At 44.4% G+C, this 16,965-nt stretch overlaps 1 protein-coding gene across 1 annotated transcript in view; it reads right to left on the bottom strand.

Annotated features, from left to right (window-relative positions):
* MAN1C1 (mannosidase alpha class 1C member 1) overlaps positions 1–16,965 on the bottom strand; it is a 160,655-nt gene that overhangs the window by 59,974 nt on the left and 83,716 nt on the right. Inside the window, exon 6 of the mRNA XM_077481894.1 lies at positions 14,938–15,032. Coding sequence (XP_077338020.1) covers positions 14,938–15,032 — 95 coding nt within the window. The remainder of the gene's footprint in view (positions 1–14,937; positions 15,033–16,965) is intronic.

The following is a 16,965-nucleotide window of genomic DNA, read 5'->3' as shown; positions in this document are numbered from 1 at the left end:
AGCATTTGACACGATATCATGGTCATATATGAACTATACCCTCACCAAATGGGGCTTCGGCCCTCATTTTTTACAATGGATTTCTGCATTATATCATGACCCCAAAGCCTATATCAAATATGCAGGGTAGAAATCGGATGAGTTTAATATACAGAGGAGGACACGTCAAGGATGCCCACTCTCACCATTACTATTCGCACTACTCATTGAACCCCTAGCACAAAGAATTAGGATGGAACCTACTATAACTGGTATTGAATTGGGCGGCTTTCACCACAAAATATGCTTATTCGCGGACGATATTCTCCTTTTTTTATCCTCACCACATGTTTCTGCCCCAAACCTTATGCTTGTACTACATGAATTTTCACTCATCTCAGGCCTTAAAGTTAATGCCCAAAAATCTTTAACGTTAAACATCTCGCTCGACGAAAAAGATAAACAGTCTTTACAAAATTCACTTCCCTTTAAGTGGGTAGACCATAGCCTTCCATATTTGGGTGTCCAACTTACTTCTAATCCCTCAAATTTATTTGCAGCTAATTACCCAGCTCTATTGAAAAATATTACAACTTCGTTATCTAATTGGTCATCACTATCGATATCATGGTTCGGAAAAGTTAACATTATAAAAATGTCTATTCTTCCGAAATTTTTATATTTATTCAGAACACTCCCAATTCATATTCCTGCTTATTTTCTTAGACTGATTCAACAAAAAGTAACACAATTTACTTTGGGGAAAATAAAACGTAGGCTGCACAAAAAAACACTTGTTCTCCCTAAATCCATGGGTGGTGGGATTTCCAGATTTTACTACATATTATAAAGCAGCTCAACTATCTCAATTAACGAAATATCATTTGACTACAGAAATTTCTATATGGGTATCCATTGAACACTATGATCCCCTCCCTATAAACAATATATTATAGTTACAACCTGCAGATCATAAATCTAATCCCATTTCTAAGCATTCTCTATTTATCTGGGATAGGCATAGCGTCTCATATGGTTTACAATCCTCACATAACCTGCTACTATGTTTTCACAAAAATCCAGCCTTTTACCCAGCCTGGACATTTCTCAAAACTTTTAAAGCTTGGTCTAAGGCTGGTATTATTTATCTATATATATTATAACTTCACCTACCTCAATAAGACCTTTCCTAGAACTATGTGAGGTATATAGGCTTCCTCAATCTGAAATATTCAGATAACTTCAAATCAACATTTTTTATACTCAATTCAAGTGTAAACCTACACACCATTTCTCAATTTGAAAGGTTTTGCCTCAAAGAACCACATGCTAAAGGTCGTATTTCATCCATCTATACTCAATTGATCACTAAATCAAATACTATTTTACCTACATATGTTGCTAAGTGGGAAAAAGATCTGGATTGTACGATTGATTCTAAAACTTGGTCTAACATATGGTCTAACACCAAATCTTCCTCTACAAATATATTGGCAATTGAGACATCGTATAAAGTTCTCACATAATGGTATTTGGTTCCTGCAAGAATTGCCAAATTCATAACAGACAATGCTGGCCTCTGTTTTCGCGGCTGTCCGGAACAAGGCACATATATGCACATTTGGTGGCAGCGCCCAATCGTGCAAACATTTTGGAAAAAGGTCTTTTTGATAATCTCAAAATTATTTAACTGTTCAATTTTACCAGACCCAATATTAGCTCTTCTTAATTTAAAACCAGCCCCTCTTACTCAGAAACAATTTAAATTATTTCTCACATTCCTGATAGCCGCAAAACAGACTATAGCTAATGCGTGGAAAACATCTGTCGTGAATATTGCAGAAACCAAACTTGAAATGAATCAATCCTTCATTCATGTTAAAATGGATGCTATTGATAATAATCATTTGACAAAGTTTGACATCACATGGAAGCCCTGGATTAATTACTATATGTCAGATATTTTTGATAATCGAGTACTCTTGTCATGGTGATTAAGATTCTCTATAGGATTACAACATTAGTAGGTATATAAAAATCACAACTCCGGAGTTCTGCCCCCTTCCCCTCCCATTTGCCTTTATGTCCTTTTATAATTTTTTCTTTCCTTGAACTCTCAAAACAATTACGGTAACTTTTTCACAACCATTCTTTCCTTATGATACAATATCTATTATAAGCATATATTTGAAGTTACGGTCAAGATTTTGATAATTACATACCCCCAATTAGATTTATTTATATCTACTTTGGTTTAGAAAGTTTCTAAAATAAAGCTTTTGAACGAGAAAAAGAAGAACAGAACAGCAGTTGTTAAAAGAAAGAGAAAAGGAAGTTCAGGGAGTGTTTAAGGGACACTGAGATAGTCGAGGATCTGTCCTGGACCTCACCTGCAGGAATATGTCTGCATGCCCACAGGTAGTGATGGCCGAACGGTTCGCCCGGCGGTCGTTTCGCGGCGAATTTCCGACTTTCGCCGTCCGCGGGTTCGAACGCCTTTTTCCGTCGTTCGCCCCGGCGGACTTACGTGTTTAATGTATACAAGAACTTTAACCTTTCGTGACACGTTTATCATGTGTTACAGGACAACCAATTGAGACATGACAGCTCATGGACACTTGGACATTCCCCCTAACCTATAAATACACCCGATCCGGTGGCCATTTTACATTCTTTCTTCTGTCACTGTAGGGAAAGGATCCTGTGTGGAGTAGGGACAGAGAAAACGCTAGCTATTTGGTACACAAAAGTTCTTTTCAGGACTGGTATAGGTGTTAGGTCAGCAGCCTGAGTTTCTTTTGTCAGTTTAGATAAAGGGACAGAGCGCTGTATGCTGCTATTTTAGGGACAGCTCAGCCAGATTAGTCTTTCTTCATCATCATCATCATCATTAGCTGTTACTATCAGGTCCACAAAAGAGCTGTTCCAGCTAATCGTTCCAGCCTACTCTTTTTTGCCAATTTGTATAGGGACAGGCAGGAAGCAGTGTGTCAGGCAGTGAGGATAATTTTAAAGACTTGCTGTTACTATTAGTTCCACAAAGGTTCTTTTCAGGACTGGTATCAGTGGTACGGTAATAGGCTTGTACACGTATAATATTCTTTCTTCCAAATATAGAAAGAATATTATACTTGACTGCTGCCCTTCTGCTGCAGTCTGCTAATCATTCACAACTCACTTGTTCCACAAAGCTCTTTATCAGGACTGGTAACTTGGTCTGTCTAGGGTGCTACGGTACATAGGCTTGGGTGCGGTACAGTCTGCTGTTCTGTAAGGACCGCTATCGGTCCACAATACATAGGGTTGCCGTGCACTACTGCTGACCGCTGCCCTATACTGCAGCAGTCCTTCATTGGTATAGGGACTGACGTACAGTCTGCTAATCACTAACACACAACCTGCTTGGTCCACAAAAGTTCTTATAAGGACTGGTAACTTGGTATAGGGTGCTACGGTACATAGGCCTGAGTGCGTTACAGTCTGCTGTTCTGTAAGGACCGCTATCGGTCCACAATACATAGGGTTGCCGTGCACTACTGCTGACCGCTGCCCTATACTGCAGCAGTCCTTCAGCGGTATAGGGACTGACGCACAGTCTGCTAAACACTAACACACAACCTGCTTGGTCCACAAAAGTTTTTATAAGGACTGGTAACTTGGTATAGGGTGCTACGGTACATAGGCCTGAGTGCAGTACAGTCTGCTGTTCTGTAAGGACCGCTATCGGTCCACAATACATAGGGTTGCCGTGCACTACTGCTGACCGCTGCCCTATACTGCAGCAGTCCTTCATTGGTATAGGGACTGACGTACAGTCTGCTAATCACTAACACACAACCTGCTTGGTCCACAAAAGTTCTTATAAGGACTGGTAACTTGGTATAGGGTGCTACGGTACATAGGCCTGAGTGCGTTACAGTCTGCTGTTCTGTAAGGACCGCTATCGGTCCACAATACATAGGGTTGCCGTGCACTACTGCTGACCGCTGCCCTATACTGCAGCAGTCCTTCAGCGGTATAGGGACTGACGCACAGTCTGCTAAACACTAACACACAACCTGCTTGGTCCACAAAAGTTCTTATAAGGACTGGTAACTTGGTATAGGGTGCTACGGTACATAGGCCTGAGTGCAGTACAGTCTGCTGTTCTGTAAGGACCGCTATCGGTCCACAATACATAGGGTTGCCGTGCACTACTGCTGACCGCTGCCCTATACTGCAGCAGTCCTTCATTGGTATAGGGACTGACGTACAGTCTGCTAATCACTAACACACAACCTGCTTGTTCCACAAAAGTTCTTATAAGGACTGGTAACTTGGTATAGGGTGCTACGGTACATAGGCTTGAGTGCGGTACAGTCTGCTGTTCTGTAAGGACCGCTATCGGTCCACAATAGATAGGGTTGACGTGCACCACTGCTGACCGCTGCCCTATACTGCAGCAGTCCTTCAGCGGTATAGGGACTGACGTACAGTCTGCTAAACACTAATACACAACCTGCTTGGTCCACAAAAGTTCTTATAAGGACTGGTAACTTGGTATAGGGTGCTACGGTACATAGGCTTGAGTGCGGTACAGTCTGCTGTTCTGTAAGGACCGCTATCGGTCCACAATAGATAGGGTTGACGTGCACCACTGCTGACCGCTGCCCTATACTGCAGCAGTCCTTCAGCGGTATAGGGACTGACGCACAGTCTGCTAAACACTAACACACAACCTGCTTGGTCCACAAAAGTTTTTATAAGGACTGGTAACTTGGTATAGGGTGCTACGGTACATAGGCCTGAGTGCGTTACAGTCTGCTGTTCTGTAAGGACCGCTATCGGTCCACAATACATAGGGTTGCCGTGCACTACTGCTGACCGCTGCCCTATACTGCAGCAGTCCTTCATTGGTATAGGGACTGACGTACAGTCTGCTAATCACTAACACACAACCTGCTTGGTCCACAAAAGTTCTTATAAGGACTGGTAACTTGGTATAGGGTGCTACGGTACATAGGCCTGAGTGCGTTACAGTCTGCTGTTCTGTAAGGACCGCTATCGGTCCACAATACATAGGGTTGCCGTGCACTACTGCTGACCGCTGCCCTATACTGCAGCAGTCCTTCAGCGGTATAGGGACTGACGCACAGTCTGCTAAACACTAACACACAACCTGCTTGGTCCACAAAAGTTCTTATAAGGACTGGTAACTTGGTATAGGGTGCTACGGTACATAGGCTTGAGTGCGGTACAGTCTGCTGTTCTGTAAGGACCGCTATCGGTCCACAATAGATAGGGTTGACGTGCACCACTGCTGACCGCTGCCCTATACTGCAGCAGTCCTTCAGCGGTATAGGGACTGACGTACAGTCTGCTAAACACTAATACACAACCTGCTTGGTCCACAAAAGTTCTTATAAGGACTGGTAACTTGGTATAGGGTGCTACGGTACATAGGCTTGAGTGCGGTACAGTCTGCTGTTCTGTAAGGACCGCTATAGGTCCACAATAGATAGGGTTGACGTGCACCACTGCTGACCGCTCACCTATACTGCAGCAGTCCTTCAGCGGTATAGGGACTAAGAGTTTTGTCACAGGGTCATTTAAAAAATGACATGCAGAGGAAGAGGCAGGCCCTTCCGCAGGGGTGGTAGGGGTAGGGCAGGAGCAACAGGCTTGAGCCAAAGTGGGAAGTTGCAGAAGGTGCGTTCAATTACTTTAAAGGATGCACCAGACTTGGTTGAGTGGCTCGCTCAGCCTTACTCTTCTGCACCCTCCTCATCCTCTCGATCTGCACCCTCTTCTTCACTCTCTGCTATGTGCACCCCCAAAGACACTACCACCAACAACACGACCACCACCACCACCACCACATACCTTCCGCTTGAGTCACTGGAATTATTTTCCGATCCATATCAAGAGGACATTTCTGATGCGCAGCCACTCTTGGTATTGGATCAGGAAGAGGAGGTAGCAACAAGCGCTACTCAGCAGTCTGACGCCAGTACCCAGATCAGCCCAAGGAGGAGGTTGGTCCCCGGTGTTGCTGCCTACTCTACTTATAGCGGTGGGGAAGGTGACGTTGATGATGACGTGTCTAGTGATGTCACGTGGGTGCCCACAAGAGAGGAAGAGGAGGGGAGTTCAGAGGGAGATATGGACCAGCAGATAGGGAGGAGAAGCAGCAATGACTTACATTGCACAGCAGGGACAAAGCAGACTGCAAATGTATCAGGAGCGAGTCATCGACCATGTACGGTCACATCTGGCGCTCCCAGGACACCGGCACATGGCTCCGCAGTGTGGGCTTTTTTTAACGTGTCCGCTGCTGACAATAGCGTTGCCATCTGCAATCTTTGCAGTCAACGCGTTAGTCGCGGTAAGCCCAATACTCACCTAGGGACGACCGCCTTAAGAAGGCACATGAGCAGCCATCACCGAGCCCAGTGGGAGCAACGGAACACACAAAGCCACACTGCAGGCTCTCACCGTCCAGCCTCGTCTTCTACTTCTCCTTCTCCTCTCTCCTCACAATTGTCCTCCACTCCACCTTCCATCACGCCAAGCTCACATTTTTCTGCAAAAAGGCAGGCTTCCGTGGGCCTAATGTTTGAGCGTAAAAAAATGATGACGCCGGATAACCCTCTTGCCCAACGGTTGGCGGCTGGCTTGTCAGAACTCATAGCCCGCCAACTACTGCCATATAAACTGGTGGACTCGGAGGCCTTTCGCAAATTTGTGGCCATTGGAACACCACAATGGAAGGTCCCAGGAAGGAAGTATTTCTCAGAGAAGGGCATCCCAGAGCTATATGGCCATGTTCAGCGGCAAGTGAATGTATCTCTGGCACACAGTGTCGGTGCCAAGATACATCTGACCACAGACACGTGGTCTAGCAAACACGGGCAGGGAAGGTATATCAGTTTTACTGCCCACTGGGTGAACCTTCTGACGGCCGTCAAGCATGTAACCCGTGGCACCCGTGTAGATTTGGTTTTACCGCCACGGATTGCATGCAGGCCTGACTCTTCTTCTCCTCCTCCTACTCCATCCTCCTCCCTCTCCTCCTCAGCTGCCTCCTCCTTTTCCGCTGCTAGCGTCTCTTCCACTGCACCGCCCAAGCTCCCCAGAACCTATTCCACATGCCAGGTGAGACGTTGCCATGCCGTGCTGCGTCTGTTGTGCCTGGAAGCAAAGAGCCACACTGGCCCGGCACTCCTTTCAGCTTTGCGTTCACAGGCAGATGAGTGGCTAACACCGCTCAATTTGACAGTTGGTAAAGTGGTGTGTGACAACGGTGCCAATCTGCTTAGCGCATTGAAACAGGGCAAAATCACGCACGTGCCGTGCATGGCACACGTCTTAAACTTGGTCGTGCAGCGATTCCTTGTCAAATACCCTGGGGTCCAGGACATCTTGCGGCAGGCAAGGAAAATCTCGGCCCATTTCAGAAGATCTTACACGGCCATGGCTCGCCTTGCTGACATTCAGCGGCGACACCATCTGCCGGTCAGACGTCTTATTTGCGATTGCCCGACGCGATGGAACTCAACCTTCTATATGCTTGATAGGCTGCTCCAGCAGAAACGTGCAGTTAACGTCTACCTGTATGAACTCTGCGAAAGAAACGGTTCTGGGGAGCTGGGTTTTTTTTCACCGCGCCAGTGGCTGCTCATGCGCGACACATGCAGACTTCTGCGGCCATTTGAGGAGATCACCAAACTGGTCAGTCGCAGCCATGGCGCCATCAGTGACATGGTACCTTATGCCTTCTTTCTGGAGCGTGCATTGCGTCGTGTCATTGATCAGGCTGTGGAGGAGCAGGAGCGGGAAGATGAGGAAGTCGCAATGCTGGATGAATTCCCAGGGGGGGCTACTCTATCTGAGACAAGTCAACAACAGGAGTCTGATGAGGAGTCAGAGGAGGATGGTGCCGGGGCGGATGAGCAGGAGCAAGAAGAGCATGCTTTAAACCTTTCTGGGATCCCTGTTGTGCGAGGATGGGGAGAGGAGAATGAAGAGGACGACATTATCCTGGATGATGAGCAGGAGCCAGGCCACCACACCGCTTCCACTTTAGTGCAAATGGGGGCCTTCATGCTCCAGTGTTTTAATAGGGACCCCCGTATAAAAAGCATGAGGGTCAAGGACCAGTACTGGGTGGCAACGTACTTAGACCCCCGGTACAAACACAAAATGGCGGAAATGTTACCGCCGTCGCAGAGGGCTGTCAGAATGCAGCACTTCCAGGCCTTGCTTCGAGAAATGCTGCATTCTGCTTTTGCGTGCGCTGGCAGAGGAGCAATTCCCACTCCCAGAGAAGGATTTGCGGGTACCAATCCAACAGCGCCTGCAAGAAGAGGCCGGTTTGAAGATGTGTTGGTGACTTCGGATATGAGGTCATTCTTTCAGCCGACCCATCGACAGGTGTCATCCGGATCCAGCATCAGGGAACGCCTAGACCGTCAGGTGTCCGACTACATTGGGTTAACGGCCGATGTGGACGCTCTGAGGAGTGATGAACCCCTAGACTACTGGGTGGGCAGGCTTGACCTCTGGCCAGAGCTTGCCCAATTTGCAATCGAACTGTTGGCTTGCCCCTCATCCAGTGTCCTGTCCGAAAGGACGTTCAGCGCAGCAGGGGGGATTGTGACCGATAAGCGTACTCGCCTAGCTCACCACAGTGTTAACTACCTCACATTTCTAAAAATGAATGAGGCATGGATCTCGGAGGAATTCAACACATGTGATCAGTAGACCATGTATATGTCTATAAACAATTTTTGGAATCAAGCACACAGACCTTCTTAATTCATTTGGCTCACTTCCCTGACCCAAAAAAGCACACCGTACTATATGCCCCTACCCTCCTCTTTGAAGAGGTTGAGCGGTGTCATATTTCTACTGGGGCTGCTTATTATGAGGGGTTCCCACCATCCCTGTGCTGTGCTGACTTCCTCCTGGGTGTTCTTATTATGAGGGGCTCCCACCATCCCTGTGCTGTGCTGACTTCCTCCTGGGGGTTCTTATTATGAGGGGATCACACCATCCCTGTGCTGTGCTGACTTCCTCCTGGGGCTGCTTACGGTGCTGCTGTCAGCGCTGTATGTCACGGAGCTGCTGTCAGCGCTGTATGTCACGGAGCTGCTGTCAGCGCTGTATGTCACGGAGCTGCTGTCAGCGCTGTATGTCACGGAGCTGCTGTCAGCGCTGTATGTCACGGAGCTGCTGTCAGCGCTGTATGTCACGGAGCTGCTGTCAGCGCTGTATGTCACGGAGCTGCTGTCAGCGCTGTATGTCACGGAGCTGCTGTCAGCGCTGTATGTCACGGAGCTGCTGTCAGCGCTGTATGTCACGGAGCTGCTGTCAGCGCTGTATGTCACGGTGCTGCTGTCAGCGCTGTATGTCACGGAGCTGCTGTCAGCGCTGTATGTCACGGAGCTGCTGTCAGTGCTGTATGTCACGGAGCTGCTGTCAGCGCTGTATGTCACGGAGCTGCTGTCAGCGCTGTATGTCACGGAGCTGCTGTCAGCGCTGTATGTCACGGTGCTGCTGTCAGCGCTGTATGTCACGGAGCTGCTGTCAGCGCTGTATGTCACGGAGCTGCTGTCAGCGCTGTATGTCACGGAGCTGCTGTCAGCGCTGTATGTCACGGAGCTGCTGTCAGCGCTGTATGTCACGGAGCTGCTGTCAGCGCTGTATGTCACGGTGCTGATGTCAGTGCTCTGTATTACGGTGCTGCTGTCAGTGCTCTGTATCTCCTGCACCCTCTTGTTTGCCTACCCTGGTCCCTGACCTTCCCTCTCCTCCATTGCCTTCATTAGCTCCATAGTCCTGAATTGTCAGAACAATTTCCCAAATAAAAAAAAAATGCTTGTAGTTATCGATCCCAAATTCACCTCATACATGTATTATGCTATTGTCCAGGTGGTGGGACTACGTGCTACCCCCTAATAATTACCCCGTGGCCGCAAATTCGACCTAAAGGTTTGCGAAATTCGCCTCCCATTGAAGTCAATGGAGCCCGCGGCGAACGGTCGTTTTCGCGAACGTTTGTGTCCGTTCGCGTTTCGCGTTCGCGAAACGTCCCGTCGGAAGTTCGTCCATCACTACCCACAGGTAGAAATATAAACAATTAGTTTTGGAGGTAATAAAAGTTCTGCTGGGTGTGTATAGCCTATTCAGGACCTATTAGTCCAGTAATTAATGAATTATTCCCTGAGTTTAAGAAAAAAAATTCACAATCTTTTACTTTATAATAAATACCCCACATTTTTTATCAAAAAAACTATTTTTTTCCTCAGTTTAGGTCGATATGTATTCTTCTACATATTTTTGGTAAAAGAATTCGCAATCAGCTTATATTGATTGGTTTGCGCAAACGTTATAGCATCTACAAAATATCTGATAGATTTATGGCATTTTTATTATTATTATTTTTTTTTACTAGTAATGGTGGCGATCTGCGACATTATGGTGGACACATCGGACACTTTAGACACATTTTTGAAACCATTGACAATTATACAGTGATCAGTGCTATAAAATGCACTGATTACTGTGTAAATGACACTGGCAGGGAAGGGGTTAAAACTAGAGGGTGATCAAGAAGTTAACTGTGTTCCCTATGTGTGTTTCCAACGTACACCACTGATTTCCCCCCCTAATAAAGAGGATCTGTCACCACCCATCAAAGTACCTGTCACCAACCATCAAAGTACCTTTTACCAGCCATTTAAGTACCTGTCACAGTCCATATAAGTACCTGAGTACCTGTCACAGTTCATTTGAATACCCGAGTACCTGTCACAGTCCATCTGAGTACCTGAGTACCTGTCACAGTTAATCTGAGTACCCAAGTACCTGTCGCAGTCCATCTGAGTACCTGAGTACCTGTCACAGTTCATCTGAGTACTGAGGACCTGAGTACCTGTCACAGTCCATCTGAGTACCTGAGTACCTGTCACAGTTCATCTGAGTACCGAGTACCTGTCACAGTCCATCTGAGTACCTGAGTACCTGTTACAGTTCATCTGAGTACCTGAAATAGTTAATCTGAGTACCTAAGTACCTATCACAGACCATCTGAGTACTTGCCATAGTTCATCTGAGTACCTGTCACAGTCCATCTGAGTACCTGAGCACCTGTCACAGCCCATCTGAGTACCTGTCACAGCCCGTCTGAGTACCTGTCACAGTTCATCTGAGTACCTGAGTACCTGTCACAGTCCATCTAAGTACCTGTCACAGTCCATCTGAGTACCTGAGCACCTGTCACAGCCCATCTTAGTACCTGTCACAGCCCATCTGAGTACCTGAGTACCTGACACAGTGCATCTGAGTACCTGAGTACCTGTCACAGCCCATCTGAGTACCTGTAATGCCACGTACACACGATCGGAATTCTCGTCGGAAAAAGCTCTGATGGTTTTCCCGAAGGAATTCCGATGGAATTCAGCTCAAGCTGTCTTGCCTACACACGGTCAAATCAAATTTCGATCATTTATAACGCAGTGACGTACAACACGTATTACATGACTAGAAAAAGGAAGCTCAATAGCCAGTAGCCAATAGCTTCTGTCTCATAGTTGAATCTGAGCATGCGTGATTTTTGGCGTGTCGGAATTGCATACACACGAACGGAATTACTGATAGAAAGTTTTTCCGTCGGGAAAATTGAGAACATGCTATCAATTTTTGGCTGGCGGAAATTCAGACAGCTAAATTCCGATGCAGCATACAGGGTCACATTTTCCGATGAAAAGCTCTCATTGGTCTTTTTCTGGCCAGGATTCCGATCGTGTGTATGCGGCATTACAGTCCATCTGAGTATCTGTCACAGTTCATCTGAGTACCTGTCACAGCCCATCTGAGTACCTGTCACTACTCTTCAGAGTACCTGTCACTGCTCTTCAGAGTACCTGTCACCACCCATCAGAGTACCCGGGTACCAGTCACCAGCCCATCAGAGTACCCGAGTACTTGTCACCAGCCCATCAGAGTACCCCAGTACCTGTCACCAGCCCATCAGAGTAACCGAATATCTGTCTCCAGCCCATCAGAGTACCTATCTTCAGCCCATGCCTCATGTAATGGTGTTTTCTTTCCAAAACGGGGTCATTTTGTGGGTGATTCCACTGTCCTGGTGCTCAAGAACCTTCAAAAGTGTAAGTGTAAGCCTGATGGTGCTCCCTGCATGTTGGACTTCTCTTTGTGGCCAGGCTGTGTAAAAGTCACATACAGGAGGAGTAGCAGAATGTATTTCAGGGTGTAATTGGAGTATGCATATGCTGTGTGTGAGAAATAACTTGTTATTCTGACAATTTTGTGGGGGGGGGGGGGGATTCTTCATTTTCCCAAGAATTGTGGTAAAAATTACAACATCAAAAAACTCACCATGCCTTTTACTAAATACCTTTGACTGTCTACTTTTCAAAAAGGGGTTATTTGGGGGGTATTTGTACTTTCCTGACATTTCAGGGCCTCAAGAAATTAGATAGGCCATCAGTGCATTAGGTGTGATCAATTTTCAATGATTTGCACTATAGCTTGTAGACTCTATAACAGCCATTCTCAACCAGGGTTCCGTGGAACCCTGGGTTTCCTCCAGAGGTTTCTAGGGGTTTCTTGAGCTGTGGCTGATGAACCACCAATTTGATGATGCCTACAGAGTTTAAGGTTCAGTATCATTTAGCAAAGCCAGCAGCATGACACCAAATATCTTTTTAGCTGTCTTTAAGGTTGGCATTCTGAACAGCACTTTAACCCCCCTGACGGTATTCCCGAGTCTGGCTCAGGGTGGAATTTTTATAACATTAGCGGTAACCCCGAGCCAGACACGGGACCGCATCTCTGGATCCAGGAGGAGGTTTACTTACCTTCTCCCTTGGATCCAGCGATGTCCCCGTGCTGTACGAGCCGTCTCCCGCTCGATCTATCACATCGCCGATCTCTGTGCCCTGCGAGCATTGCGACGCACGGGGACGGAGATCGGCGCCAAATTCAAAAAGTAAAACACACACATTACATACATTATAATGTAATCTTACAGATTACATTGCTGTATGTAAATATTTCACATCCCCTTTGTCCCTAGTGGTTTCTCCAGTGTCCTGCATGCAGTTTTATAATATAAAAACTGTTCTTTATGCCTGGAAACTGGAGATTGTCCATAGCAACCAAAACTGTGCCTTTACATAAAAAATGATTTTAGACCAGCTAGAAAACAGCGTTAATAAATTGGAATCACTCGCAGAATTGAGCAATATCAATTTGTGGGGAGATCCGTCATCAAATACTGAAAAGTAATGACAGTGACAATTCTGCAACTGAGCAAATGTCAGTGTTTTTGATTTGATTACATTATTGAATAATTTTTATTATTGTTATATTATTATTTGGTACAATTATTTATAATTATTTATTATATTATAGTTTGTGATTTCATTTTTCAAACTTTATCATACCCGGGATGTCTGCTAGACTCTGGTTTGGACAGATTTAAGAGAGTTATTCCTAAGAATTACAGGACTACAATATAAAATGCCAAATTTTCATGCAAAATAATGGTACTGCTTTTAGCACCTAATATCCGAAATAATCGTACCGCCAGGGAGGTTAAGGGGGACATTCTTCCTATTGACCACCAATATAAGGAGCATTATTCCTATTGAGCCCTGATGATTTGGTTTTAGTAAGGGTTCCTCGAGGCATGAAAATTTATTTTTGGGGTTTCTGTAGGGTTAAAAGGTTGAGAAAGCCTGCTCTATAACTTTCACAGACTAAATAATATCAACTAATTTGGGTTATTTTTGTTACCATAGAGATGTAGCAGTATACATTTTGGCCCAAATGTATGAACAAAAATGACTTATTTGCAAAATGTTATCATAGAAACGAAAGAAAAGTGTTTGTGTTTTAATTTACGCTCTTTTTTCACTTATGTCCCAAAAAATAAAAAAACCCAGTGGTGTTTAAATACTACCAAAAGAAAGCTCTATTTATATGAAAAAAAATGATAAAAAATTTGTTTGGGTACAGTGTTGCATGACTGAATATTTGGAATTCAAATTGTTTAAACCTGATGGGTAAAGCATAATGGACTACTATGCATCACATAGTAGTCCATTATGTGTCACTTACCTGACACAGGAGCCAGCGAAGTCACCGCTGTCCCCTGTAGTTCCGAGCGTCCATCTTCTTGTTGGGTCTCTGTGGGTCTCGCTGCTCCGGCGCTGTGATTTCCTGGAGCAGCGATGACGTCACTCCCGCGCATGCGCACGGGAGCCGACACTCGCGGCATGCCACCGCGATCTGCGGCTTACCCAGTGCACCTGCGTGCCGCTGTCTACGGCGCATGCGCCGTAGACAGCGGTGGCTGTCTTCAGGTAAATATCTCCTAAACTGTATAGGTTTAGGAGATATTTCTTGGACCTACAGGTAAGCCTTAATCTAGGCTTACCTGTAGGTCAAAGTGGTTTGTAAGGGTTTACAACCACTTTAATATACACTATTTTACATTTGGTTCATAGACCTGTCCAATAGCACTGGTGATTTTATGGTATTGCAGCAGGGGTATTATAGCTATTTATAGACACATCCTTGGCGCAGTGATTTTGGTTAACAGCATGGTAAGAGGCTCTTGCATGAGCTTTCTAAAAAGGAGATGTGGAGTAAACCTTTCATTATAAGTGCCAAAGACTTCACTTACTGTTCCCTCTTCCATAAAGATCGTATGTGAGTTTAATATTTGAGTTTCGGAATGTGGAGAAGGAATAAAGGGAAGAGATCAGGCCAGGTGTGTGCAGGTCTGAGTTACATCGACATTTAAATTCAATCAGGTTTGGTATGTGATTTTAATTTTTTATACAAGATTCTATCTAATGCCTACTTGTGGTTTAATTTCCTAGTAGCTTTTAAAAAAAAAAATACTTTAATAAAATAATCCAGTCTAGTAACAGAAATATTTCTTACTTTCCAAGGTTGATAATACCACGTGGAATCCCAGTAGGTGTGCTAAATGCTGGTAACAGTTTCTTCCCAAGGCCTATTGCTTTTTCTCTAAAAACCTGAAAACAAGCAAACCATATACACTAGTTAGTATGAATACAATCATGATGCAGTCAAAGTTCCAGAGTACTGTATTGTAATTTTACACCAACATATATGCAAAACACAAACTAGTTATTATATAGCTTACTGATATAGTGTATGATGGATGCTATTCCATCTTGAACCATCTTGTAATTTCCTCTGAGTCTGGGGCACACACACATTCCAATTTAAAGGTATAATATCCTCTAGATTTCCCAGTGTAGTGCAATGGCATACCTACATAATTCTTTAATTTATAGCTGATCAGGTACACCCTTGACTGCACAGTTTTTAGTGACTCTAGAAAAGGATACCAGGATGTTATGTGTGGCCAGTTTTAAATTTCATTTTTATGGTATATACAAGTTTTTTGGCACCTCAAAATTCTGTACGTGAACCTTCCTTTCTGACACATACCTAACTTACGTTTGCCTGTGCAAACACCTTTCAACTACAAATGCTGAAAACATTGAGTACCAATGTAATTAAAATACCCTGAGATTGCCGACATGGGTGCGTCTTATCTACATCTCTTGTGGTTTAAAATTAAGCATGGTATGTCTTCATTAAATGGGTTTGGACTAAACCAAGGTTTTTACATAAGCTTGAACTCCTTCTGTGCTATTATTATTGAGATTTATTGCTTGTGATTATTTCCCATGATCATACTCATTGGTTATGTCATACTGAGGCGCCTCGTGTTTTCTCTCCATTTATCATTAAGCATATAACACATGTAGTAAAAAGCATCTTCATAACTATCTTATGTGGTATACATGATATGCTTAACTGTTAGTCTGAATATGTTAACAAAATAATACAGTATCTCCTGCTTGGAATTAATTGCTTTTTTTAGGCAAATAGGCTGTTTGCTTTGCAAGGAAATTGACCCAAGAGCTTAATAAATGAGATGAAGCTCTACTAACTTCAGTCATGCATTTATGTTCAAACAAAATTGCATTTTTTTTCCTTGCATGTGATTGGGTATTCTTTGTGAAGCAAAACTTCACCACATTCCCTGAGCTCTGGGGAAAGTTTTCTTTCCTTGGAAAGTGAACAGCCTATTTGCCTTTTGTAAATTAACCCATAAATGACCTATGTTAATTTAACAGAAAGGAAGGTTTACAATGAACAAAAGCCAACAAAATAATATCACCAGAAAACTTTGAAAAAATAATACACATACCACTTTCAAGGCCCAAAGCACCAGTGTGTCATAATACCTGGTGACTTTCTGTTCTAAGAGCATGTTCAAACTTTAACACTTTTTTCGGCTTCTCTGCCCATAGATAGGCAGACTTCTTATCAAGACTGATGGTTGGTGAGATATTTGTCCTTTCACCAAGATAATGACTTTTCAAAGACCTCTATATGAGATTTGGTGCTTAAGCATTTGGAAGTACTTGTACTACTCTGGACGCTTACCTGCTCTTCTGTGGTGTCTACTCAGGAGAAATTCATTGTACACTAGTCAGCTTATGAATACAGTGTCTATGCACACTAGACACTATTTAAGGAACGTTCTGTAGAAACAGTTGCATCTGCCGTTTCCTTATTGTAACCAGAAAAAAAAAAAACAGTTCCCACTGGGCACCAAACAAAAAAATTGGGCTTGTGTGAGTACTTTCAAGTCTATTCAGTTCCTACAACACAGCACAAGCAAAATATCTCACTGGGAGTTCCTGGCCAGTTTCCCTGCCAGGACTATTAGTTTTTTTTTTCTGCTAATTTCCTAGATGTCATGTTGATCCAAACACATTCATACTTTTTGAGTAAGGAACTAAGAGCAAATCTAGAGACCTAGAGTTCTGACATTACACATACTTTGTTTGCTGCATGCTTATTTATGGTCAGTGATTCAGAAAGTACTGAGTTCTGGGGCAACAAGGTAAGAAGCATTTTCAGAAG

This window comes from Lithobates pipiens, unplaced genomic scaffold, assembly GCF_037356315.1.
Source record: "Lithobates pipiens isolate NorthernLeopardFrog02 unplaced genomic scaffold, aLitPip1_a1.2 Scaffold_16, whole genome shotgun sequence".
Classification (NCBI taxonomy): domain Eukaryota; kingdom Metazoa; phylum Chordata; class Amphibia; order Anura; family Ranidae; genus Lithobates; species Lithobates pipiens.
Note: the sequence above shows the minus strand (reverse complement) of the source record. Positions and strands in the feature narration are given on the sequence as shown.